This window comes from Takifugu flavidus, chromosome 1 (assembly GCF_003711565.1).
Source record: "Takifugu flavidus isolate HTHZ2018 chromosome 1, ASM371156v2, whole genome shotgun sequence".
NCBI lineage: Eukaryota > Metazoa > Chordata > Actinopteri > Tetraodontiformes > Tetraodontidae > Takifugu > Takifugu flavidus.
Window position 1 is genome coordinate 5,976,163 of NC_079520.1, and position 27,171 is coordinate 6,003,333.

The 27,171-nt window shown below is 41.5% G+C and overlaps 1 protein-coding gene across 2 annotated transcripts in view; it reads right to left on the bottom strand.

Moving 5' to 3' along the window:
- Positions 1–27,171, bottom strand: part of thsd7ba (thrombospondin, type I, domain containing 7Ba) — a 105,906-nt gene that overhangs the window by 20,057 nt on the left and 58,678 nt on the right. For both annotated transcript variants that reach the window (XM_057040559.1, XM_057040551.1), the window contains 10 exons: positions 26,782–26,940; positions 24,082–24,279; positions 18,549–18,740; positions 17,068–17,299; positions 13,615–13,730; positions 12,116–12,248; positions 11,803–11,906; positions 6,962–7,153; positions 3,350–3,607; positions 2,432–2,610 (listed from right to left, as the gene is read on the bottom strand). In XM_057040559.1, coding sequence (XP_056896539.1) covers positions 2,432–2,610; positions 3,350–3,607; positions 6,962–7,153; positions 11,803–11,906; positions 12,116–12,248; positions 13,615–13,730; positions 17,068–17,299; positions 18,549–18,740; positions 24,082–24,279; positions 26,782–26,940 — 1,763 coding nt within the window. The remainder of the gene's footprint in view (positions 1–2,431; positions 2,611–3,349; positions 3,608–6,961; positions 7,154–11,802; positions 11,907–12,115; positions 12,249–13,614; positions 13,731–17,067; positions 17,300–18,548; positions 18,741–24,081; positions 24,280–26,781; positions 26,941–27,171) is intronic.

The following is a 27,171-nucleotide window of genomic DNA, read 5'->3' on the forward strand; positions in this document are numbered from 1 at the left end:
TTTAGGGGGTGATGTTGTTAGATTCATTAGTAACCACTAATCTTCAAATACAACAGTGATAAAAAAACAACCATAAAGGACAAAGAAAACAAACACTGCAGCAGTGTTGATTGTAGAAATAGATTATGGGAACACATCCATTAATCCATGTGTCACTCGGGTCCAAGACTAGCTTATCAATTAAAGCACACATAGTACCTTTTGAAAAGATCTCAGTATCCCTGTATCATGTTACACTTGTAGATAGTTAAGACAAACTGCTTTAGTACCCTATTGACCCGTATATAGACCTGTGTACTAGGTATAGTCACATTTTATCTGTATTGGACAGAATGTAGTGGCATTTGAATGGAGTAGCAGCAATCATGGGATAAAATATCCACTTGACTGACATAGTGGCTGCCAGCATGCTGTAATACAGCTCATGCATTTAAAAAAGAGCAGCTGTACTACACAGAAAGCTGTGATAATCCACCACAGCATCATCTGGCACATAAGTAATGATGAAAACCAGGAGAATAAATGGATAAAGATGAGTATTACTGCTCAACTTTCATAACTTTTGCATTTGGAAAAAGCAGCTGTTTTATCTGAGTCTCAGCTAATAAGCAGACTTGTCACAACAACATTAGTGTTTTCTGCTTTCGTTAGATAATTGGGTGTGCGAAGCAATCGGCCATTTGGATATCTTATTGTTTCACACAGGGAGGGAAAAGTTGCTAAGTTATGTTTGCTGCCTTAGATAATGAGATTGTCAGGTCTGCTGCAGTGTGAACTACGCTCAAGCTGATTCCAATTATGACCATATGCTCGACGCCTGAGCAACGGGACAGAAATAAGCAGCCGCTGACACCACTGCAGATTTTGGCTGCTAAATGCGTGATTCTGAGTGCGAAATGTAAAAAAAAAAACATGCAGCTGGAAGGGGTGATATATGTTGACTTTGTTGAGGACTTTATCAATGCAGAAATTCCTGCAGCCTAATCAAGGCCAGCCCGACTCCCACACAGCCCGTTTTACTGTCCGCCTGATTGTGTCTCTTTCGCTCGTTATGTCTCACAAGGCGGCACCTTCTTTCCTTCTAACTCTCCATCCCCCCTATATTTCTTGCTTGCTCAACCATGTGATGAGAGGATGAGTTGCGCTGCGCTGTAAACTTCGCGGCTGCCAAGTCAGTCAGATTTTGGCTGCAGCTTGAGAGGAAACATCTGCTGTTGCAAGCAAGGCCGCGCTTTAGCTACAACCAATTGACAACACGAGAGACGGAGAGAGAGGGAGAGATTCACGCAGCTATTAGGAGTGCCAAAAAGGAAAATGAGACGTACACGAACAGATCAAATAAAATTCTAACAAAAACTGGGAAGATCTGCTGAACAAAGTGGTGTGCCAGTTCAGGAAGCAGCCAGATGTCCTTGAATCCATGTAGCAAATCTAACAGAATTTTTACTAAAGTGAGGATTAAAATATCTGTAACACCTCGGACAGATGTTTCGCTCTGTTCATTGATGTTTTTATACCACTGATAGTGCAGCCATACCCTTCAGGATAATTCTGAGCTGGTCCACTGGCCGAAGCGACCTTTGTCTTCTGAGCCAGAGGTTATTAAAGGACATAACTAGAGGGGCCAAACGAACCATGTTACTGGAAGCTTCACCATCTGTACACAAATCTTCTGTTGGAATATTTTTCACCCGGTCGTGCCTCATTTTTATACTGACCTCTACAAACTGAAGTGTCCTTTCAGGCCCATTCAAGCATACAGACGGCATCCATAAAACACGTCGGCTCTTTAAACCGTGACCCCTCGAGAGGCGCGCCGTCACAAAATATTCAGACGTGTGGATAAAACCTGACCGCTGAATATCAGAACTCCCATCTGTCCACTTGCCTGCCTCCCCACCCCACCTCACCTCACCTCACCGCCCTGCCTCTTACTTAAAAGTATCATCTTTTAGATTATGAGAAGGGCATGTCGTACAAGGCCAAAGATGCTGACTGCCTGAAGACGCCATAAAGTGCAACAGCTGGCCGTTACAGAAATGTGAGCAGAGGAGCGCAGCTCATACGTATAAAGAGTGCCGGGCAGCAGTAGGAGAAGGTTATAGCAATTCTGGAAAACTTACATTTTTGCATTTACAGCACGGGTGTTCGCTGACATGTGGTAATGTGGTGTACATGAGTATGAATTACCCTCATTTACCTGTTTCCCTGGAAACGGATAAATAAGTCGCCGGGGAACAATGTAGATGGATGAGCTGGTCAGCTGTGTTTGTGCCTGCGTGGTGCACTTTGGAGATGTATATGGCTCTGAGACTATACAGTGAAATAATGGTTTGGCTGGTTCTCGGGTTGCTGAACGAAATAATAAAAAGACAATAACGCCACAGAGGCTGACATGCTGCAAAAGGAGACGTGCTGCTGCGCAGCTTGCCTGATTTTTTAAGTCCAGCCTTGGACACGGACGTCCCCCGTTGAAGGCTTTCTCTCTGAGCCACTTGGACCGCATCTGCAACCCACTGCCACAGGAGGCGCTGCAACCTGACCAGGTCGACCAGTCGCTGAGCTTACAGTCGAGGGGGCACGGGATGTGGCAGACCTCAACCATGTAGCCTAAACTCAGACAGCAGACAGAGAGAAGGATCAGATTAATAACATCCACACGCATGTGCTGCATCAGCCTTTGGGTTGCACATCACAACCTCCAGAGCTAATTATCTGACTAATGAATGTCTCATTTATATTCTGTGCCAGCCCTGCAAGTGGGTTTGGGAATAGTTGTGGTTCGATTGCTCTCTCTTGATAACATTATCAGCATTATTTAATCTTTAACACTGCAACACGGATATAAACTGGAAGAAATCAATGCTTTTCTGTTTAGAAAGTTCCATTTAATTCTGACTCGGGTTGACAATCAAGTCCAATGTCATCAACTCATCTTTGAGTTGTTACAACACCTAAGATTTTATTTTCTGACTACATTTGTGCTGAATATGTCACCGTGGTGAAAAGGTTTTGGTAAATCTAAATTATAAATATTTATGCTTTATTTGTTGTTGATATGGCGTCTGATGCTTTCAAAAATGTGCACAAATGGAGTTTTGACAGGAGAAACCGAGCAAGAGGGAGGTATTTTACTCTACAGTATAGCTTGAAGTTTAAAAGCTTCCTTCAGGGAAATCAGATAAAAGAGGGGGAAAAACATAAATAAACCTGACATTTAAATAAATGCTTTAAGCATTTGCTTATTGGACTAAACTTGTTTTTATCAGACAACACTTCCTCAGTTTTCCCTTTTTATAATTGAAAGATAAATGTTGCTCATCTTCAAATGTGTCTTTATGGTTCCTACCCGTATCTGTACAGAGCGTTGGGTCGACCAGACGCCCCCGCTGGTCCACGCAGGCCACAGCTCTGTACCGTACACCTTGGCCACACTCCTTTATCTCCCGCTGGCTTGTCCAGCCCTTCAGGGCGCCTGCAGCCGAGGGATCAGGGAGGATGCAGGCAGACCAATTCCCATAGGGCTGAGACAAAACCTCATCACAAGGACAAGTCTCCGTCTGTTCCAGCTCCACGTTCAGGCAATGATCCTTCTTTTTACTGCGACCTGGGCAGGATATAGACCAAAAGACTAAATGGATGCTCTTTACTTGATGTGTCATTTACTCTTCATCTACACTTGTTTTAAAATAAATATTTCTGAGTGGTAGTTCAGTTAATGATCATAACGTTTAGCCCGATTTACCAACTCAAAACATCCACGGACATAAAGCAAGTCAATAAATCTGCCTAAATAAGCCAATCAATTTTCAGACATGGTTGTAGAACCTGCAGCAAGGAAGCCCTTTTCTGTGTATATTCTAAAAGCCCTCCAAATGACCTTGAAACTTAATTAAACTGTAATTAATTTTATCTGAGAACTGCTCGCTTTAATGTTTGTGTTGCATCTTAATTCCAGGTAACTGTTTCACATACATACATATATAAATATACACACAGTAAAGACACATCTAATTATGATAAAAGGTGGCGTTCCACATGTAAATTCTGTGCAAATGTCAGCCCAGCACAGCATGAGTGTTAGGATCAAACAGAGAAGCCTGGGGTCACTCTTGAGACTGATAATCAATGATTCTAAGACAGTTTGGCTTTACGATGCTAAAAACAGCCATAAGAGCAGCAGACAAGAGAGCTGAGCAAGCATCCACCACTAATAGGTATTTCACACAATACCATGCCAGTAACAGCACAAAATAAGAGTTTCAAAAGTAATATAGCTCACAGCCAAAGAACTACATTGTCCACATGAAAAGGATATGGTGTTTTTTAGATTATCATATACAACATTATCATTTATCAGTGTGTAGTATGTACAGCAACTGTTATGACAGATTTTTTTTCTTTTTCAGCTCCATCTTTGTCTAATGAGGGTGAAAATGACCTTTATTTTTCAATTTCAAGCTGCAGACTTCCATTAAGATCTCCGTCATCAGTGTTTATAGCTCAGTGCACAGTGCAGTTCATTTGAGGCTTTAAATACAGTAATTAGTCCTGTCCTTTAGATATGAGGAGCATTAACACTTCAGCAATGGCAGGAGCAGAGAGCAGCAATTCTTCTTCTAAAGCCACTTTTCATCTCTGGACATGCAGCCAGTCTCACACTGTTCAACCACTCAAAAGTTTCTCCTCTTTAATTTCCACATCATGTCAGATATAAAAAGAAAGTGAGATGCTTCATAGACTTTCTTAAATGATCACATTTTACTGTGAAATGGAAATGAATGCAAAAATAAACAATTTAAAGTATTTTACGTCATTTTGCCAGATTGGTTTAACATATAAATTGCATTAAAAACATTGCAAATCCCTTTCATTTGCACCTTATTTTATAAAAGAAAGCAACTCTACAATACAACTCTGCTGCGTTCAATCAGTGGCTGTATCATGGACAAATGACCTTTTGGTCCAAAATCAGTCCAATCTCTAGCAGATGCTGCAATCTAAAGATGGAGTGGACATTCCAAAGAAGCTCTGAACATTTCTACAGTCGCAGCTGGTGCACTGATGTTTTGGTTCTGTTTGGAAACATTAAACTGTTGTGACACTGATAGAGACGAATACTCCGGAGTGGCCACTCTAATTCCATTTGATGGATTCGGTATTCAGGGTAGGAGTACAGTTCTCCAACTTCACTTTCTTTTCCATCTTAAGAAACTCATAAGCCTCTTAAACCTAACAATGCTTTTACCTTTACATTTCTCTTAAGAGCTTGAGAGTTAAGTTTATAGCATCTGGTTTAATGATTCATAATAGGAGTGACAGGGACTTTTCATGATTCTCTTAACTCTGAATAACAGCCAGCCAGCCAGCCAGCCAGGCAGGCAGGCAGGCAGGCAGGCAGGCAGGCAGGCAGGCAGGCAGGCAGGCAGGCAGGCAGCAGGCAGGCAGACAGGCAGGCAGACAGAGACTATTACATGAGAAATTCACAGTTCCAGCAGCTTGAAAGATGGAAAAATAGGGGCATCCAGAAAAAAATCAAATAAAATATTAAAATATATACTAAAACAGCTATACAATATAAAAATATACACTAAATTAGTAGTCCCACTTCAACAAAACGAAGGACAGTGCTTTCCCACCAGGATACCAAATGATTTGTGAATGTGAAATGAACTGTCATGTCTCGAAGCACTGAAATGTTAGTCTTAGGTTTGTTAGTTTAAGCTAACCTCAGCTAAAGGATTTATTGAATTATTCTACTGGTATTGTTAAATTCCTGTGAAAGCTAATCCCACTGCCCTTTCACAGCCGGCTCATTTCCATGGATGCTGGCTGTGTTGCCATGCTGTGTGCTCTAATAACACTCCATCCTTTCTCACAAGTGGATGTAATTGCGATCGTTCCTCAAGAAGCGTGAGCTCACGAACAAAACAATGACAATATCCGCTCAAGTTATGACAGCCCACTGGTGTGAACGCAAATACTTCTGCTACCAACCCTCCCAACAGCTGCGTTAGTGGCACCGTGCACACGCTGTATGTACTCATGAATTATGGCACTCATGCTGTCTTCATGCATTTAACTATGCATAATTTCACAACTGCAACTCCCTGTTATAAAGCATTTTTGAGTAATAAAAGGCATTAACTTAAATGATGTTTTAAGGCGACTGTACTGTAGATATACCTACCATCTACCATCTTTTATAGAGAGCATTGCTCATCTGAACAGCTCAACTGCATTTGGAAAGTTCAGCTCATATTCTCTGTCAACATACGACCACAGATTGAGCTCATAAAAATGAAAAGGGGTGCTGGTGGTCAACCAAGGAGAGGCCCTTAGTTTTACTTCTCTTCTCCAAGAGAAAAAAACACTCAGAAACCCACAATCCAAGCATATTTTTATACTATACTGTGACTTTTCAGTTTGGCCCAGGTCCTAATTAGCATAGCATACAGTGAACCGGTTAATGACCATTTATTCCAGCCAGCCATGATCCTAGATGCCAGGGCCAGCTCCTCCAGCCATATATGATTATTCGAAATCCACACGGAGCTTGTGTTACATCCATTTACATGTCAGCACATTTAAAGAAGGATGAAATTTGGCACATGAGTTCTGCTCGCTCGCTGAGCTACGACTGTTTTCATGCGTAGGATTCTAAGAGTGTTATCGAAGGCGTCAAGGTACATTCAGCGCAAGCCCTCTGGCATCCGATCAAATATTCATGATGACAAATAGCATCAAGCCTGGTCTGTGACCCTGGCATGTCATTCAGATTTTGTGGTGTGCACCTAAAAAAGGGATTACAAACTGTGAGAGGCCTAATTTAAGACCTGGCACATGAGTGCAGAGGGAGAGGGAAGTCACAGCAACAGAACCGTAATGAGGAAAACTGTAGCTGCTGCATCCACAGTTGTAGTCGTGACACTGGTACAACGGTGTTAACGAGCCTCTTTACCTGTAAGGGAGCGCTTGCGGCTACGTGAGCCACCACATCCGGAGCATTGAGTGAACCTGGACCACACAGTTAGAGTGCAGTCCTCCTTGCAAGGCACTCGGCACTCTCTGATCTGTGGGGGCACCGGGCCGGCCCACCGCAGGCAGTCCGTCACGTTGGCCGTCTGGTCGCTCTCCCCCACGCAACTGATTCCTGCAACACATCAAGTAAAGCCATTCAGTCCGGTCATGTTCTGCGCTTACCAAATTCCCCACCGGTGCGGCTCTATTTGAACCCTGATGAAACCATTAGATCACCGTGATCACAGTGTGATTCTCAACAGGGACTGTGGGAGAAAGGTATCGTAATAGCGTTTTTATGCTTAATAATCGCAGAGATAAAATGGTACCTACAGGATAGAGAGGCAGTGCAAATCGTTGCTATTAAGAACACTGCTGTGCAGGTTTTGTGGTAATGGTCCGTTGAAGTGCAAATTCAACCTTCAACTACATCCCATATATTACTGGCCTTTGGAACAGTGTATGAATAAAGACAAGACATTTATGTCATCAGATTAGGATCTTCAGGAGCTGAAATATATTGTTCTTATTTTTATTTTATATGGATTTGCAACTGCGATCTGGGGGATTGGTTACGACGATTCTGCGACCCGGCTCCAGTTTCAGTTAGCAGCAGCCAGCTCAGCCTCAGCCTGCTCAGTCTCCACAATCTGCATCCCTCACGCCGCTCATCATCTAGTTAGCCTTCCATCTTTTTTAGTGTCAGACAGAGAACGGGTACCGTTGTGTTGCGAGGTGACATGCTTTTCCTCTACTTCCCCCTCCCATGTGTTCGCAGCTCTCTGAGCCACCTCGTGGTCCCTGTTCTCCTGCACTTCTAGTTTTCCCGTGCTCCCTAGCATTCCTAGTTCTATCCACTTGTACTCATGTGGCTCCCTAATGTCCTGTTTTATGTACACTATCACATATCATTACATTTATATTAAAAGAAACATGAACACATTTCAAATGCAATGTCTAAACTAAATTCCAGAAACTCTTTGCAGACCACAGTGTCCTCTCAAGAGCACACTCATTTGGGAATAAAAAAGCATGCTTGTTTGCATGCTAATGATGTCATACTGATTTCCTTCTACAACATATACTTTTGTGTTTTCAAAACATTTGTCATTTTCGATTGTGCCATAAAACATGATATAATTGTTAGATCACATACTGATCTGTCCAGCAGGTAATATGAAGGTTGTTTAATATCTTTGTGGAGGAAATAGACTAGGTGCAGACTTACAGTCCAACTGATAGAAGTAATAGAAAATGGCACCTTAATGAAATATTTAAGACAGAAAACTGCCGCTTGCAATTTGAATACAGCAAAAGTCTTGTTCGCACATTTTGTGGTAGGATATTTGGGGACCATAAAACATTCAACAAAGCACCAGACAGATGAACGCGCGACAACGCAGCCCGAACCTGTAAGACAGCGCTGCTCGATCTTACCCCAGATAACAGAGGATTGGATGGTTTCGATGGATGGTTTCGTTTAGATCTGCAACTACAGATATTTGAGGTGCTTAAACATTCACAGAAGGATTCTGCACCCCTGAACATGTAGCTAAAGTGTGATTAAACTATTGCTCGACACTGAAACAAACAGCTGACAGACTGAAGGAAGCGCTTAAAGTTTAATGGGGATTCTGAACTACATGTTGGATTATTAAAATGTATTTTCCAGTAAAATAAAAAAAAAAGTCCTAAAAAAATACATTTATGGTGGAAGATAAAGACATTGTCCTAATCTACATTGCTGTGTGTTTGAGTACATTCAGCTTTTATTAATGAGGTATTCAATCAATGAGCCGAAATAAGCAGGACTTCAAAAAACCACACAGAAGGCATGAGACTTGCTCTCGTAAGATTGTGGAGGAGGAAAAGATGGAGCTTCATCACCGGATTGAAATGTTTCCTCAACATTAAGTGATCCAAGCAGATGGACAAGCTCACAAAAATGTGCTTCTCTCTCATGGAATCATAACAACAATCACTCCCCCCCAACTGTCTTTAAGTCTTTGAGGGTTCAGTGATATACAAACATGCCTTTAATGCATATTATTGATTTGTATTTGACTTTTAAATCTTGCCCTCTTTCTGACAAAAGGAAAAGCTCGCACTTCTCTGCAGGGATGTGTGGGCAGATCATTTGCATACAAGGCCTCCACAAAGATGGTGGAAGAGAGATGATGGCTGTTATCGAGTTGCATTTATATAGCATTCATAATCTTTGGAGAAAAGCAAAAGACCTGTAATTTTTCCGCGCGCCTGCTTGGGTTTAAAGGTCGGCGATATTGTGGAGACCTTTCATGGGTGAAAAGTTAACAAACCAGTGAAAAACAACAATTGTGTATCAGCCAATTTGTTGAAAGTCCAATTAGCACCACTGTGGGGATAATTACAACCCCCTGTTGACATTTAGTTGTGTCTACGTTGCACGAATAGTCGTCCTTTTGAGCTAACCCACTCCACCATTTACAACCTCATTCTGTCATCCCCAGTGTCTTTTAATAGCACAGCCTAACTCAATGATTCTGAGCAGTGTGACTTCCATTTATGTGTAAGGTTATCATTTTCAGCCTCTGCATTACGGATCCATTTATCCGGCCTTTCAAATTGTACCCTCTTCCAGCTTCTTTGTCACTATATTTCTGACAGGTGTCTAATTATACAGGTACAGTAATTCAGGGCCAGCTTCAGGTGGGACGCTTTGAAAATCACCCTCAGACCACAGATATCCAAGAAGCTTTGCTTATTTAATGATACTTAACATTTAAATTTAGGCGTTTCTGCATGGCAACTCAATACATCATGTGTGCCAATTCAGCTGCACTGCTTTGTCTAAGTCTGCAGCACGTAGTGGGAAGACTTGGATCCATCGTTTTATAATGACTAATTACACAAACTGTTCCAGTTCTACTCAGGGACAGAAACAACACATCCAGCTTCACGTTGGCAGGAATCAGACATAATGTGAAATCAGCTGGCTCATTGCAGACGGCACACACTCCAAGCTAACAGCTGCAAGTTGCTCCAAATTTAGGATGTGTCTGTGTGCCCATGCGCGTGTGCAGTCTGCACAATAAAAGCGTTTGTCTCTGAATGGCTGTTGGCTGAATGGCTGCAGCATTTATTAGTGCCGTTTTCAATCGAAAGGGCATTAAAACGTCACCTTGCTGTGAAGGGCAACATCTGATTAACACGTATAAAAAGTGATCTTAAACAGTAAATGCTTCTTTTACCTGCTCTTATCTGTTCTTTTAATTTCTATTCTGAGTTGAATAACTGAGATGTCCACATCTTTGAGGATCCCTAAATGATCTGTATCAAAATCTCAGGTAGATTTGAATAGAATAGGCCTCATATGTGAAGGAAAATCAGGACAAAAATGCTGAAAATATGATCTTTTCTAGCACAGAGACAGAAAGACGTTTTACATGGTGGTGGTACTGGTGTCTCCGTAATATCCCCTCTACCCAAGGATGTATTAATAAGTCTGAAATGTCCTTGTTCAAAGTTTCAATGTTAGAAACTGTATGGCCTTTGCCAAATGATCATGTCTTCATTATGCCTCGACTTGACATTTAGATGTGACCTGCCATGAAATGAGATCATGTGTTAAAAAACCCAATATATTCTCCACTACTTAAAACCTATATTTAAATCCTGTATCCCCCAACTGCAGCTTCCCCCCTCACACTTCACATTTTTTGAAATGTCAGGTATTCAGTCCGACTTACCCTCTAATCACATTCAAATGGAGCGCTCTAAAGGTCAAAGAGGGTTGCTCTTAACCTGGCAACGCCACAGACACCTCCCACCCCCCATCTTCACGCAAAAGTCATCGAAACTCACTCAAGAAATGTCAGTCATAATTACACCAAGTAAAACCGTATGAAGGCGAAGATACGACAGAAGTTTGCAAGGCGACGCAGAAAGCTACTTGACACTTAAAGTCACCCAACTGCAGTAAATGAGTCAGAGGAGCCAGTTTGTGGCATTTACTGAGACATTTGTTTTCTGGTAATTAGGATGGAAGTGAGCCAATTAAAGCTCTTGGATTTTTAATGATTTAACTGAGGTGCAGCAGACTTTTTCTAGATTTAAAATTCTACTACTACTGACATTAAATTATACTAAATCCCATGATATGTCTACAGCCCCTATACCTGATCCATGAAAAATATAGGCTAATGAAAAGGACTCTAAGTTGCCAAATAGGATACATATACCAGTTGGAAAAGCCATTAACTGTACCAAATTTGATAAATACAGCTGGCTTGATGAATAACTAATAGCTAAACAATTTGAGCTGCATTTGAATGAATAATTTAAATCTAGATACATGTTGTTGAGGGGTGAAGGTTGTTCCTGCATGGAGAGGATGCAAAATTTCTATTCAAGGTCAGCTTGATGAATGTCACCCAGGATCTGTTTTCAGGTTAAATAGGCTTAAAATTAGACAATTGTCACGTCAACATTTTAACAAAAAAAAGAAGTCTGTCAGTTGCCTTATTGTTTCTGCAAAGACGACGCTGAGCCGCTTGTTGCATTTATTATTATCAGTTTGGCGATCGCCGATGGAACAGATCATCTTGTTACACTCTCTGGACAAATTGTCTGCGTCTTGCATGTTTCCATTACTTGCTCTTTGGAGGAGCACTTCTGAAAGGACCATTAGGTCTCATTAAAGAGAGGGTGAATGGATGGAGGCGCACAGCCGAACCCGGTGATGCGGCAGCAGCTGACAAGTGCAGAAAAGAAAATGCGACAGCCAAGAGAGCAACCACTTACCTCTGGTTTCTAAACCATTTCCACAGGCCTCGACTTGTCCAGACAGTCCACGCTGAACTGAGTCTGGGACCAGAATGCAGCTCTGCCACTTGTGTGTCCTCCACCTGTGGAAACATGCAGACTCTAGGTTTTAGTGAATTAAAATTCAGCAGATGCAGACTCGTTATACCATTTCAATGGTATTTAAACATTTAAGTAATGCTCCTGCGTGATACTGAAAATATTGTGAAACAGGTTCAGTAATATTCCTGCACATGCTGCCAGCAGATGATAAAAATGTGACATATGGTTGGTCATAAATTGCATTTTTTACCTATAGATGGGACACGCTGGAAGCGAGTCACACTCTCTCTCTTCATACAGCGTGCCAGGACACTCTTGACCTCCATTAGTCGACCTCTGAATGATGGTCCGATATCGAGACTGTGTGGCGACAGTTGCATTATCTGTAAAACATGAAATACAATCTCCAATAAAAAGCTACACACAGTGGCAAGAGTCGTTGTGGAGTTTCTTTCACGAAGAAAAATGATACAAAAATGCAGCCCTGCCCAATATCTCTAAGAGAAGCAAAAACAAAGTGGTCTGAGAATGAAAATGAGGTTGCCCAGCTGTGATGCCCTCCGTTTCACTGAAGTCCGTTTTCAGACACAGCGCCACCGTAGTGCTTCATTTGGCTCATGCTCTGAGGCTCATTGCACAACTCTAATGACTAAACAGTGAAAATGGGGCAATTAAGAACAAGAATTTATCATCAGCGGACTCAGCGGACTTTCACAAATTTACAGAGATGAGCTGCCTGCTGAAATTGTACCAACCTTTTTAAACTTTCTGACGTAAAAGAGCAGACATTGCACATGTCAAATTTCTTACACACTTGTAATAGACAGCTCATTTTTCAAGTGTAATTATGAAATAAATAAAATGTCAGGGGTGAGGACAGCTATGTTAACATTCCTAATGTGCTAAGAGTTATATTCCAGAATTTTAATTGCTTTTTCAGTGAGTTTCATTAAATCGTGCTCACTGAGACAGGATTTATAGTTGATAAGGTCACTTCTAGGCTAAATTTACCCTATAGATTTTCTTTTTAAGTGCCACAACAGACTTTTTTACTACTAATAAATGTGTATTGGTGCAACACAGACAAGAAAGTAAAAAGAAACCAGCTTAAATAAATGGTAAATAAATGAATGAAACAATAAGTGATTACATATTGACTGGAAAAGAGGTCACAGACCCCTGCCAAGGCCTGACATCTGGTGATGTCTCTGTGTACTAGCACAGCTGTAAGATCACAATCCTGCTTATATCCTGACTAGAGATATTAACAGCACAAAAATAGCTACATAACCGGAGCCTACTCCCACGAGCTTGAGTTCACCTTCATTGTAGCTTCAAAATTCAACACTGACGGCGTAACTTTTTGACTGCAATTCTCAGAAAACGACTCACCAAGTTTTCTCTCACAGGTGAAAGTGTTGCGCTCAAACTTCCCATTTGTGCTCGGATACGCAGTCGCCTGAGAAGATTTTCTCCACCCTGAGCTTTAAAGCCGTCTTCACTTTCAGGCTGCTCTTGCTCACATCTGACAAGTTCTTTCGCTCACTTTTCTTTTGGATTTTTCCCATATGTCTGTGTCACAACTGTCAGAATTCAACATCCAGCAGAACCCCAGCTGTGGCGCTGACCGCTGAGAGGAACCGATTGGCTCATCGCATCGTGTCAGTTTTGTATTTCATCATGGTTGTGATCAGGAAATCTGTCTTCTGGGTTTTTCTGATTTTCCAAAGACTGTGAGGTGGGAGTTACCTGGCAGACAGGCAGAAGGGCAGGCTGTCCATTCGCTGAAGGGGGTCACAACGCAGTCCCTCTTGCAGGGAAAAACGCAGGGGCGAATGGCTTCAGGACGAGCCGATTCAGAACACCTACAGAAACAAAAAAGCACTCTTTATCCCTTAAAATGAAAAATGCCATCACTCTCAGTGTAGCGACTGCAGAAAAGCAGCATCCCTGCTCATGGCAACACACATATCTGCAGAAAAATGATTGATTACTTGTCCTCCAGCACACACAGGCTAAGAAATAACTTTCTTTTTTAATTACAATTTTCACGTTACAAAACCTCTACATTGGAAAGAAATCCACTATAACTCTTGCGGTTATAGATGACTTTTTGAAAAAGAAATCCCAACATTTCATCGACCCCTACAAGCTTGGCGAGGTAAGGGAGTTTTATTCCAGGCAGAAATGCCCGCCACAGCTGGCGTGAGTAACACCAGGAGTAACACACTGGGGTGGGCGAAACTGGCAGTTTAGTTCCTCCCATCTGGGAAGCTGGACCGGGATCCACCATCTACTGCACCGAGGAACATTTGGGTGCACATTTAAGAGCCCAGACCCCAGGATTTTACAAAAATACCCTCCCCCATGTTTACTGGATGGAAACTTCAGCATGTCATCATCAGGAAAACGCATGCTGTTTTCTGATTTAATAGTAATACTTTGCATCAGTGGCCACATATTTTCTTTATCGTTTACTTCCCGTACGAAAGAATTGTGTTAAAATCCTGTTTTGGTTGTTTGGCAAGTTTCCAGACAAATTTTCTGCCAAGCTGCTTCACACGTCCCTCCGACAGAAATGCAATGGCTGGGGATCAGCTTCAGAACTGGCAGAACCTTAATACAATGGTGGCCAGTGAAAATCTGGTGTTTGAATGAATATTCAGCTCAATGTGATCAGTTTCACCGCAGCTGCCGTCTCCTCACATCCACACACAGAGAAACCACAGCGGATCCCTTCTGTTGCCAGTGAGGAGACGGATGTGATCTGGGAGGAAAAATCAATCACGTCCACAGCATGACTGCTAATTAAACCTGAGCCAAGTGAGGATATACAAACGCTTTCCTAATCAACTACCCCCGACACACACGCAACATACCTCCATTTCTAAAGTTCCATTATATGTTTAAAAATTATGAAAATTAGGAGTTAATATTACCTGACAAACATCCATTCAAACACAGTTTGTGCACTTCCAGTTTAAAGTCGCACAGTAACGCTAAGCAGTCATTTTTAGGGATTTGGCTGGTTTGCACCAAACTACACCATTGGAATGTCCGAGCATCACGAAGTCAACTTCAGACAACCCGCGCACTGGCAAAAAACAACGCAGACTGAAATTTTTGCAATCAAAGTCACAAGGCTTTAAAAAGGGTCTGCAAGTTGCAGCTCAAGATGCACCATTTTTATTATCTGTGCTATTTGTCCCAACAAAGTGGAAGGCAACTAACAACGATTGGGTATAAATCCTTATTTAACTGGATGGAAATGTTCAGCTCTTCAACAAAACTGACATCCTCCCGTCGAGGAGTGATAATGCCAGGTGGCAGAAAACCATAATGGAATCCTAGAAAGGATCCTTCCCCTCCCAACAGGAATTCATCAGTACACACTGTCACATTTGATGTTGTCATTCAGGCAGACATCCTCATACACCGAGGGGGGGGACTGTAAGTAGGCGTCCCTCGTGCCTCGCAGCACAGGACATGAATAACAATTAAGTGATTGAATTCAGGCTGTATTGTACGGATGGCATATGCTGCTGAAGCACAAGTCAGAGTTCTCAATAAACCTTTAGTGGTGGGAGGAAAAAGGGTTCTTGTGAATCACTTTATGGCCCAGTCAACAATATCTGACAAAAAAGAGTAACATTGTTAGATTAACTATGAATCTGTTTCACTGGTGTTGGCTATAACACCATCAGAGTGAGAACATATCAGCCCCTAGCTGTGTTATGATGGCACCGTGTTGTTGAAAAAGTAGGAATTAAAGTTCCCCTGGGACTCTTGTGTTGAGTGTGTACTGGATTCAAACAAAACACAAACAAACGACTGAGCCATTAGTGCATCAGGCCTGACTTATCTGACAGGCTGCATTCATGTCATTCTGTTAGCCAGCCTCAATCCTGCTAATGTGTCAATGTTACATCTGCATCAACATAAACACTGTTAAGGCTGCAGCATGTTCCTGAGCCTTCCATAACCTCGACCCAGCATGTAGGAGTGCATGGGTGAGCAATCTGGGGGCTTGAACTCTGAGTGCTCCAGTATGCAAACATACGTGTGAAATGTTTTGAGTGGGAGAGTGAGGAGATGGTGATCAGATACAGACTTACCAGCCATGATGTGATCTCTATTCTTTGCATTTCTTCTGTAATTATAATTGACATGACATGCATACTAAAGATACTGATAACGAGCCTAACAAAAATTCCATTTTAATGATAAAAGAAAAAGAGTTAAAGAAGTTAAAGAAACGCAAATAATGCTGTACTGTTTGCAGCTGTTACCACTAAATTACCACATTTACCACGAAATATGACATTTCAAACGTGGTACATAAGCCACAGGTCTAATGTGTCTAACCCCTTAAATGACAAATGCTTCACCCGCCACTGTTACCCCTGGCATCATGGACTCATTTGTCTATTATGGACAGCGTCAGAGCTGCTGATCCAGTCACCTATGTCGTCATAATAACCTAATGTGGTTTTTCTGGGCTGCATGGTGCACAGCTCAGCTATTCTATCAGTATTCCATCATCAAGCATCAGCAATCAGTAGTCTGTAGTGGTTTAGCTTGCCTGTATTATTGTCCCAGCTCGCTTATAACCTCAGCTGAGGTGGAAAAAGAAAAACATAAAACTCGAAAACCTGAAAATAGCGAGTAGTCAACATGCGTTAAATTACAATATGAAATGGTATATCCATGGACATAAATACTAAATAAATATATGTGTGTGTGTGTGTGCGTGTATGTATGCACACACACATATAAAATGTAGATGTGGTCAACTGCTTCCTCGCCATGGTATACTGTAGTTTGAACACGGATTTTATGTCTGTGTGCCAATTGTAATCTAGACGCTGACATTGAGGAAAACACATCTCTTGGATTCCCTCCAGAACCAAGAAAAACAACAAATCATTATTAGATAAAAGCTGGCGTTCTGTGCTAATGCAGAAAATATGAGTAAATTCTATGGGATGCAGCAGCATCCAAGGGCAAAGAGGAGACAGTGGAAGACAGTTATTGATTTGCATCCTAACACAGAGAGAAACGGGGCTGAGAAAACATGCCAGCGTGTTATCAGCATAAGACAACGCCTCAGCACCGCTCTGATATCACCCTAATTGGAATCATATAGGAGTGGAATATGATTAGCATCGTGGGAGAAATTTTTTGCTGCCCGAGTTTACAAACCTTTTACTTATCACAGGTCCGGAGTTCGACTTCATGCATCTGACTTTGCGGATCTGAACCCCCACAGGACAGGTGGGGGTCACGTCCCAGAGGCTGGTCACATTGAAATCAATAGACACATTCTCGATACAAGGACCCCAGGCCGAAGTCTCCCAGTGGAAGACAACACAGGGATGATCGTTGCAGACTCTCCATTCCTCTAAGGCTGTAGCAGCTGGACACGCCTTACCATCTACACACCAAAACACACAAAAACAAAACACAAAGAGATCTATGAGATGGTCACACAAAATTAGATGATTTCTTTGAAAAAAACCACATTAAAGCCACAATTTCAAAACTTGGGCCAGTTTCTAAAGAAAGTTCACGACAGTCTAAGTCCTCTTAAGTCTGGATTGCTGACCAGATTTCCAGGGGGACACTGTTCTGCAGCCGAGGCCCAAAACAAAAGATGCACAACCCTCTTATGTTTGTCTTGAACCAGATAAGCTTACTACATGTTTAAGGCATTAGCAAATCACTGATGGTCACTGGACCAAGACCATTGAAATCCCTACAAATGAGGAGTTGCATCCTTTTGAATTCTAAATTTAACTGGGAGCCAGCATAGAGACCTGAGGACCAGGTGATGCGTGACTGATAGGGAGTCCAAGTGTAGTGGTTTGGATTAAGTGTAGCCAGCAATGAGTGTCTTTCTTAGGCAAACATATAGTAGCGCAGTGGGGAGACTTATAAAGCACAAATAGCAGTATCCAGTAGTTGAATGGATAAAAATGGCCATACAGGGGCAAAGCCCATCTGAAAATAGATCTGGAAGTTTGTTTTAATATTTCTATCAAATTACAACTGGACACCTACACTGGCTTCAAATTCAAAATAGGTGACAGGGCCTTAGAAAAGCAGAAATATAAAATTATGGGACTGCTTTTATGTGTCAATGCACATGTTTTTTGGCTATATTTCAAATTAGAAGATGCTCCAGAGAGTAAGGTCTGATCTGGCTGTACAGGCAGTGCAGCATCTCTGCAACGATAGACCTGTATATGTGGAATGATTAGAAATATGCTAATTTTTAATGAAAGTCTTGCACAAGTGGAGCCTGATGGGAGGCAAAGCCTTTGTTTTTCTATTAATGATGATATTTGGAGACCACGGAATGACAGTTCAGTTTGTTCTTAGTCCTGGGAGGACATTTCTGACTGTAGGAATGACTTGACAATAGTGATGCAACAGTTAGAGCACGTTTCATAGTCTCGCCCGTGTGAGAGGGGTTTGATGAAGTCTCAGTCCACACTCTGTAAGGCTCCAATAAAGAATTGAATCAGCTTTTGTGACAGGGAAGAGTTTTTTTCTCCTTTTGGGCCTGGGCAACTCTTTCCCCCTTTACCACTGAAACAGCATTGCATTCAACTGAAATGCTCCAGACATATCGGTTTTAAGCAGTAGCTTTAGCTAAAACCAAGCGCAAAAGCTCGGCTTACCCTTCCCTGGGAGCGCCAGCACCGTGCGTTTGCGGCTCTGCCGGCCTTCCTTGGTTTTGCTGGCACAGCTGTGTGAGCAGGGTGACCAGAAGGACCAGGAGCCGACCACACAGTCTGCGGCACAGGCCACATCACAGGCCACCTCTGAGGGGGGAGGGTCACCTTCACAGTAGGCAGTGGGCAGGACCACCCCTGAAAAAAAGACAATTGAGGATTAGATTAATCAAGACAGCAACTATTACATAATTCTTTGTTTTTTAATCGGCTACAAGAGGCTGGAAATGGAAGTCAGAGTGGCCACATCCAAACCCTAATCCCAAGCATAAATCCATGGGTGTGTAATAGAAATGCATCATTAAAACTTTAAAACATGAATATACAAAATAGAAAGTAGGGAGTGATCCACATATATGAAAACAGCTCCACAGATTATCAGGTGGTCATCTTGATAGCACTGGCTGTGGTTGTAGAATTTGAATTATTGGTTTAAATACTCTCAGTTGCATATCAATACTCCCCTGCTCTGTTTAGGTGTTCGGTATTGACATTTCCATAGACTAGGATGAGGTTTCCCGTTAGATTGAAGAGTATTTATAGAGACTCAGCATGAAGATGTTGTTTCACCTCCTAAAATGAAATAATAAACCAGACCTCTGCCACTTTTATGAAAAGAGGAACTTGTAATCATTAGATGCCAACCAGTTGAGCCTAATCAAAGGTTTCACGCCAAATTTAACCTGAAAAATGACGTCAAACGCAATTTTGTTTCATCCAACGAGGGCGGCTCATTGGTATTCTGAGCTGGTTTTTAAAAGTCATCCTTCAGCTTTCATCTTGAAGTCACATTATCAAATATTTATCACAGCTCTCAATTTAACTTTCAGCGGCCGAGTGGCAGCCTTTGCGCTGCACTGTGACTATGACGCCTCCCTTATTGCGATTAAGAAGCCAAAATTAGAGGCAAAACACTCTCAGATGGATGTTAATGGGTGAATAACAGCCGTCGGGTGGAAAAGATCCTGTGCCTTTTTGGCCGGACCTCGCTCAGAGTTAGCGGAATGTGTCAGTTTTCTTTCCCTCAGCAGCAGACAGCGATCCATTACAGCAGCAGAGCCTGTCATCCTGGTGTCAAAACAACGCCAGCAGCAGGGAAACATTGTTTTTGGGCTTCGGAGACGGCGGGATCATTAACTTGGTTGAACTCTGCCACTACATCATAAAAACATGGTTTAACAACAACAACCCCAGGATGGATTTGCGATCAATTTGTCTTTTGTTGTTTCCACTTTTTAGCGAGTAACCCCCGTACAGAAGAGAGCAGTGGTGAAAACAAATGCATGTATCGTCTCTTTAGATTTTTTTTTTTTTTGTGGGAATTTACCAGAGATTTACCATCTACTTCGCGCACGCGCTGATAAACTGAAATTGCGCTTTCAGACACTTTAGACTGCGTCACAGTGTCACGTCGACATTAGCCCTAATCGAGTATTTTTTACTTTTTTCTACTTATTAATAACTACAAAGCAATCACTGGTCGAATTCTTTGTTGACGTACTAATACGTTGTTAATATTTAATTACATTTTTAAATTAATAATTAGCGTGACCGCAAAGGATGACGGGACGTATTGCTTGGTCAGGGAGCATCGGTTGTTCACTGCCTTTCGCAAGGCATCATGGGTAATTCTCAGTAATATGGTGTAATTCTAATCCCAGATGTTTATACATATGTAACAAAGCAGAAGTAGGAAGCCACAGCATACAGTGGTACACCTATGAGATCTGTTTTATGTCCACAGTGACATTAGAATTTGAATGCCCTTTGCTGTATTTTGTCATTTCTTATGATTACTCATTGAGAGAAAATCATTTATGATATTAGGTTTTCCCAATTTGCATCATTCCTCAGTATGATAAGCAAAGGTAACAAGCTATAGTTATATCTGCTGTGGCCCACCGTAACTCCCACTGGGGCAATTATACCAAGCAACTGTGCTTTTTACAAAATGGCCGTTAAAGGAGCTGCAGGATGCAGAACAGTTGGCAGCACCCTGGGACCCACACCTGGAGTGTCAGAGACTGAGAACTGCATCTTCATATAGTTTCTGAGTGAATATGGGAGAAAAGAGATTTGATTTTAACCCACAATCTTAAAATGGATGTTGAAGGAAGGGCAAGCTTTAAAAGGTTAAAAGACAAAAAGATTACTTAGAATTATGATGTTCTTTCAGTGTGATAGAAAATCAGTGGTAAAGTCACGCAGATTTAATGGCTGTGTTAACAATTAACACAAACAGGGGCCTGGAAGGAAACACTGCGCGAAGGAAAGAGCCAGGATAACATGATTCCAGCACCACAAACTTTTGCACGTGGGTGAATGTGAGACTGCACGTTGGGGCAGCAGCAAATACATGGCCGCCCCGGGGGTCCTCTTGCATTATTAATGCAGGGATCTGTAGACGGTGGGTGCTCACTCAGATATAATACCAGTGCCTGCTGCAGAGGAATTCAAAATGATTTTTGTTCTGCTTGCCCACTCACCAATTAATCTTCTTCACTGTTATTATGCAGGTGGGGAGGAAAAAAGATCACCTGGAAGCCGTCACCTTTTCTTTAAAGTTAATAGTCACATATATTCTGAGTGGGCAGGTTTAAAGACAATGTTGGATGGAAAATTGCATAAAATTACAGTGAATATGAAAAGTGGTTTGGAAAGCAGTCGATGGGTCGGTAATTGTTCTTCTTTTCTGTATTCAATAGTCAATCTTGCAGCTTCAGAGTCTAAATGTGGACAAGCACACAAGGCTGCTACTGAAAGTTCACTTCAACTTCAACGGTTTAAATGTCTGAGCTCTTGTTGAATTCTCCAACACATTACCGTCTGCAGGATTTTGGAACACTGAAACTTTGTGTACTCTCAACAGTCACATCCAGCAGTGACATTGGTGCTTCACCTGGAAAATGGCTAATAATAAAAGGGGATCAGATTCCTTGGAAGCAACTAAGGCTTCTTTTATTACAATAAGTTACTTGGAAGATGTTGAGGAGACCAATGAAATCAAATGCACCTCGCATTTTGGAGCTTAGAAATTGGATGTAAATAAAATTGAAATAAAACAAACCCCTCATTTCCACCTGCACACAGCACAGAAGTTGGTGGACAGTTGCTGACAGAGCTTGTGTTTTTGGTTCTAAGGCACCTTTGATGATGAAAACCAAATCATTTGAGCATGAAATCTTTTCTGCTTCACTTGTGGCCTTGAATAATGGCCAGAATATTTTTAGAAATTGCACAGTTAAAATGACATATTCAAAATAATAGATTGACGTGTTCACTGTCATTTCCACAGGAGGAAACATGCTTGGATGGAATTCCAATTGAGTATTTAAAAACAGTCTGTAAAATTACAAAAAGTAGCACAACATGAGCTTTATGTTCAAAGCGCAAAGGTTTCTGGAGAAAAATCTGATCACATCATTTATTTATGATGCACAAAAGATGAAAGAGATTCAATGGTTATCAATCATTCATTAATATGATTGATTATGTCAATATGTTAATATTTTATTCATTGATATGATATATTTTTGATATTTTCCTTCTGATGCATGCTGGAAAATGATGAATTACACCAGCTTTTTATGCGTCTTGTCTGACATGTTTCCATTAATTAAGTAAGTAATTAATTCATTTATCTTGTGTTTAACTGTCAAAGGGGTTGCTGGAGCCAATCACAATTATTTATACATCAGCTCTGCAGTATGCACAGCTAGGAAGGCTTAAAGAGGACACATTTAATCAATCTCATGTTGTTTCATTGTGTTTTAATTAACTGTGACTGTTGGGAAATTTGTCCGACATCTTTAAAAGCAGCCTGAATCTGGAGACAGTCTTGCAATTAGCAGCTGCCCAAATCTGGGTGTCACATAACAAAGCAAGTAAAAGCATATTTGACATGAATGAAATCATGATTACTGCCACAAAAAAGGGAGAAAACTTCAGGTTTGTTTGGACAGAAAATAATATTCATTACCAGCAACGTCTGATGATACGTTGTGCTTTTAGCTCACTGAACGAGCCTTAAAAAGACAAGTGTGATTTTAAGTGGGAGTAACGAGTGCATTCTACTTAAAAACAACAAAGAGACACTGTTTGTGATGCACCCTTGATGGGAGGATTACAAGGCTGCCAAATGATTCTCACACAAGTCAGATTCCGCTTAGAGAATGAAAACATGGAAATATTGGATAGTTCATGGACTAAGACAATATGCATTGATTAGATCGTGGATAGAACAGTGATACATTTGCTTTTTTACTAAAGTCGAACGCACTACAATCAGAAACAAAAAAGGTAGTGGAGCTCTCATCTTATATTTTTAACTGTGACATTTTCCTGCGTAATTATGGTGATAATCACTAAACCACAGTTGCTACAAGAGCTCTCGTCATGTATCGGCAGCAGCATGATCCTGAGGTGAATGTGTGTAAAAACACACAGAACTCTGAGTCCAACAAGCCAATTAAGGAAGGAACAGCGTTCGTCTTGTCAGACCTCACTATGAATAACTCGGCTCCAGATAATTGTGTAGCCTTTGGTCCTCGAACCTGCAAAAGCTTAAATTCTTGTTGTCCTGTCAAAACCCATTAGAGTCTCTCCTCCCCTAATACTTTTGGACCTTCCGCAGCCTTCCTGATAAACCTACACATGATCCATTGTGACAGAATAATAAAACACGGACAAAAACAAGTGCTGCAGTTGGGTTTATAATCTATGGAGATGAGCAATTAAGGCCTGGTCGGAGGCTGTAATTCTGACTTTTAATCATGGACAATGTTTTCCGAGCCCATAAACTCGCTGGCCATCATGAATAATGCATGCTTCATTAACACTGATGTTCCCATTGCCCAAAGTGATGAAACGGCTGGTCTCTGTGGCTCAAGGTACCTGTTGGCAGATTGAAACCTCCCCCAAAAACAACTCTGCTATCCGGAGATCACTAAAAACTGAATAGCTGTATGCACTTAATTTATAAGACAACTGTTCTTTTTCATTATTATTTCAAGCTTTCTGATGTATTTTTAATACGCCCCGCTTTTGTGGGTGCTTAATTAAATGGCATAGGTCAGGAAGAGCGGCACTCGGCTTTCGAAACTTTTAAAATCTGTAATGTTGTTGGTAAACACTGCTACTCTTAGGTCCTCTAATGAGGCATTAGATCTGGAGCTGCTCAATTAAGCAGAATTACTGATGTGTAACTGTGTATCTCTCATCACTATTGATGATACAGGTTATGTGAAAATTAGACGGGCAGGAATAGGGAATTTGAGTCATTTCTTTCCAAAATGATTAAAAATTGACATTCTGTCTGCAGTGAGATAGCAGAGCAGCCCAGAACTAACTCTGTGACTCTGTGAATCTTGTTACAACATAAATAAAGTTAATATGTTTTGATATTTGTTTCTCAGAATTTTAAATACAGTCTTATTTAAAAGCTTAACAAGTTTCTTATCCTGCAAATCAGGAACTTTACCTTCAGTGTTGACGCATGACACATTCTGGATGGCAGTTCCAGAACCACAAGAACCATTGGTGGGAATGCATGGTTCTTCATTAGCCTGCCACAGGTAACAGGTGGGATCCTCACAGGGAATAGACTCCACCAGGTGAGGATGAGTCTCCAGAGGACTGCTGGACTCCCATAACACCTCTCTCCTCCTCTGTCTGAAACCTGACGGGATGAGGCAGAGAAACATAAAAACAAATAAGGGAGACGTGGAGAAGTCACGATTGTTTCTGCTTGTGGTTAGGTTTGACTTAGCATATGCACCACATCACAAGTTCAGTGTGACCACTTTCTGTGGATGCTGGGCAGCATGTTGGCAAATGGTCGTTATCAACATTTGGCTTTTATTCTAGAATGTGTATTTCCATTAGTACTACGTTGAAGATTTTATCTTACGCAGTAATGTTTTGTGTATTTAAAGTGACAGCATCAGGTGATTAGTTGATCTTAAAATTTCAACCACTCAATTGAAAATTAATCATGGCAAAAAAAGTTACTGCACTAATCCTTCAAAGAGTTCCTGTTAAGGTACCTTCCCTGCATGGAACTTGTCTTCTATTCCAATTAATGCAATGAATGATTTCATGTTAAACACTACCAATTCTCTCCCATGAAAAGCCTCAGTGCAGAATATATGAAAGGAAAGCTGTCTCCCTAAAGGAGAACTCCCCTCGGAGTAGCACCTCAACCCACTGGAGTACTTCAGCACCAGGGTGTTAGTGATGAAGTCTCAAGGCACCGTTTAAATTCCTTATCTGTGGACAAGATGTTGTGATTTCTCTGTAGAAACACAAACTGCAATATAGTATAACATTTGTTTTTTCAAGAAAAGGTTTTGGTTAACTCCTGATATGGAGCTCTTCAAGTCTCTCCTGGCTTCTCAGCATGTGCAGTCATGCTTATTTCACCACGGCTTCGACATAAGACAGGTTCTATATTCTTGGCCTCCTCAAACAGCCCCACCTCACCAGAGGATCCGCTTTACAAGTTCTGACCCCAAACCATCTATTTTAAGATGTTTGATCCACCTCTCTAAGAGCAACGACACTGGATCAATAGCATTATTGCCCCTATAAGCACTTAAAAGCAACGCTGGATGAGCAAGTCCCTATAGTATAATGACTGAATGGATTCTTGGACATACCTGGTTTATTTCAGGGAAACAAGTGGTGTGGAGCAATCACCCCTTTCTGGGAGTACACCCATCGGTGTTATAACTAAAGTATTATTCTAATACAATTGCCAACAAAAGCTTAGAAAAGATGGAAGAGCACTTAGAGCTGCTTCAATGCAGCAAAGGGTTAGGATGGTTGGCTCTGCTCCCAGGATCGAAACAAATCTCTGGCATGTTCACTGTGCTTTTCCCACCCCTTAAAATGCATTAATGACACCGTGAGAGTAGAAGGCTCATCTTTGAGGAACAGCCATTGTGGAGATTGTGGTGCTGACCTGAACAATCCACACTTCAGTGGCTCTCCGGGGGGCTTTCAGGGACATTTACTGACAGCAGGAGGGAGGTTGTGCTGCCCTTTTATTGGAACGCTAACAATGACTGAGAAATAGACAGAACGGTGCACACGCGTATACCCTTTCCAGAGTATTCAGACACGTTTCCTGTTGCTGAATAGTGACTCTTGTGCTTTTTCTTCCCTCTCCATCATTCATTTCTTATTTCAAGCTTTAGAAACCTTTGAGCGTTATTGAAACTATGCGGAGGTTAGTATGTAGCTAGTTATTGACTATGGTGAAGCAACAGATGCTAAAGTGCATTCAGGCTTAAATCAAAGTTGTTGAAAGGAGTTTCCTCCAAATTTTTTGCTCAACTTTAGACAAAGGGTGCGAAGCTCAGAGTGAGGCTGCTGCATTTTAAAAATTAGGAGCCAATCCGAGTTACAGAGGAAGATCCGGGACACACAGAGGGGATTACATCTACATCTAGATCTGGAGCATTTTGGAGAAGCTGGGGGAGGTAGGTGGGGTAGGGCAGTCTGCATACACCTGCTAAAAATGCTGCCCTGTAGCTCAGATAAGAAGTTGAAAAGGGATTAAGTCTAATCAGTGCATACCGCCAAATATAACATTGGAGTTGCTCATTGGCTCTTGTCTCCACTTGTCTTTGGCATCACCTGTACTTTTACTCATTACTGCCCATGGCAGCAATGGTGACCAAATTGTTACTACCTCCTTCAGTCTGCTTCCATGGTACCTCCAAAACCCATTGTCAATAGTACTCATTGCAGTTTCCTGTGTTGTGTGATTAAACATTAAGTTAGAGTAACTATTGCTGAGTGCCACTCCACTGTCATTTCTGCCATCAGGCTCAAAGTTCAGAACCAGCTGAAGTGATGCTGAAAAGCAGGTGAAAAACACTGCGGATGAATGATGTCCCAGACGCCATCATCTCGGCATTCTGTTGCTCTGCCAGTGAGAGAAACTGGGCAAAATCCACATACACCCAAGACGTTTATATTTGAATAACTACAATCTACAAAGTCATAACAGTGACAGTAACACACAGTAGGTACTGAAGTCTTACTGAAACATGAAATGATGCAGACACGTGTAGCATTACCTAGTAATAACATCATTATTACATAAAGAGCAGGATAATCATTTTGATATTTACTATCAACATGGCACCCAAACATTGTTTAGTGTATCTCATACCTTTCTTTCCTTCTGCATCTTTGCAGTTGTCGTATAAGCAGGCGCTCCAGGACGACCACACAGAGACCGGGCACTGGTGTTTGCAGGGGACAGAGCAGTTCTGAACAGCCAAAGGAGGGTGTTGACTCACACATAGCCTGGAATCCACAGGCCTGGAAACTGATCAAACATAAAGAACACACAAGAAAAAGACTTACAGGCATGATCTCTTTCTCTGGAAAGAGAATATGTCTTGAAAGCAGTTTTAAAAAAAAAAAAAAAAATTGAAAACAGAGCATCAAAGTGCTTCACTGAAAAGCAGAGATGTAATTTATGTTTGGCTGGAATGAGAGTTTTTATCAGCAGGGCTGCTTCAGATATTGCAGACTGCACGGAAAAAACAAGGATGGA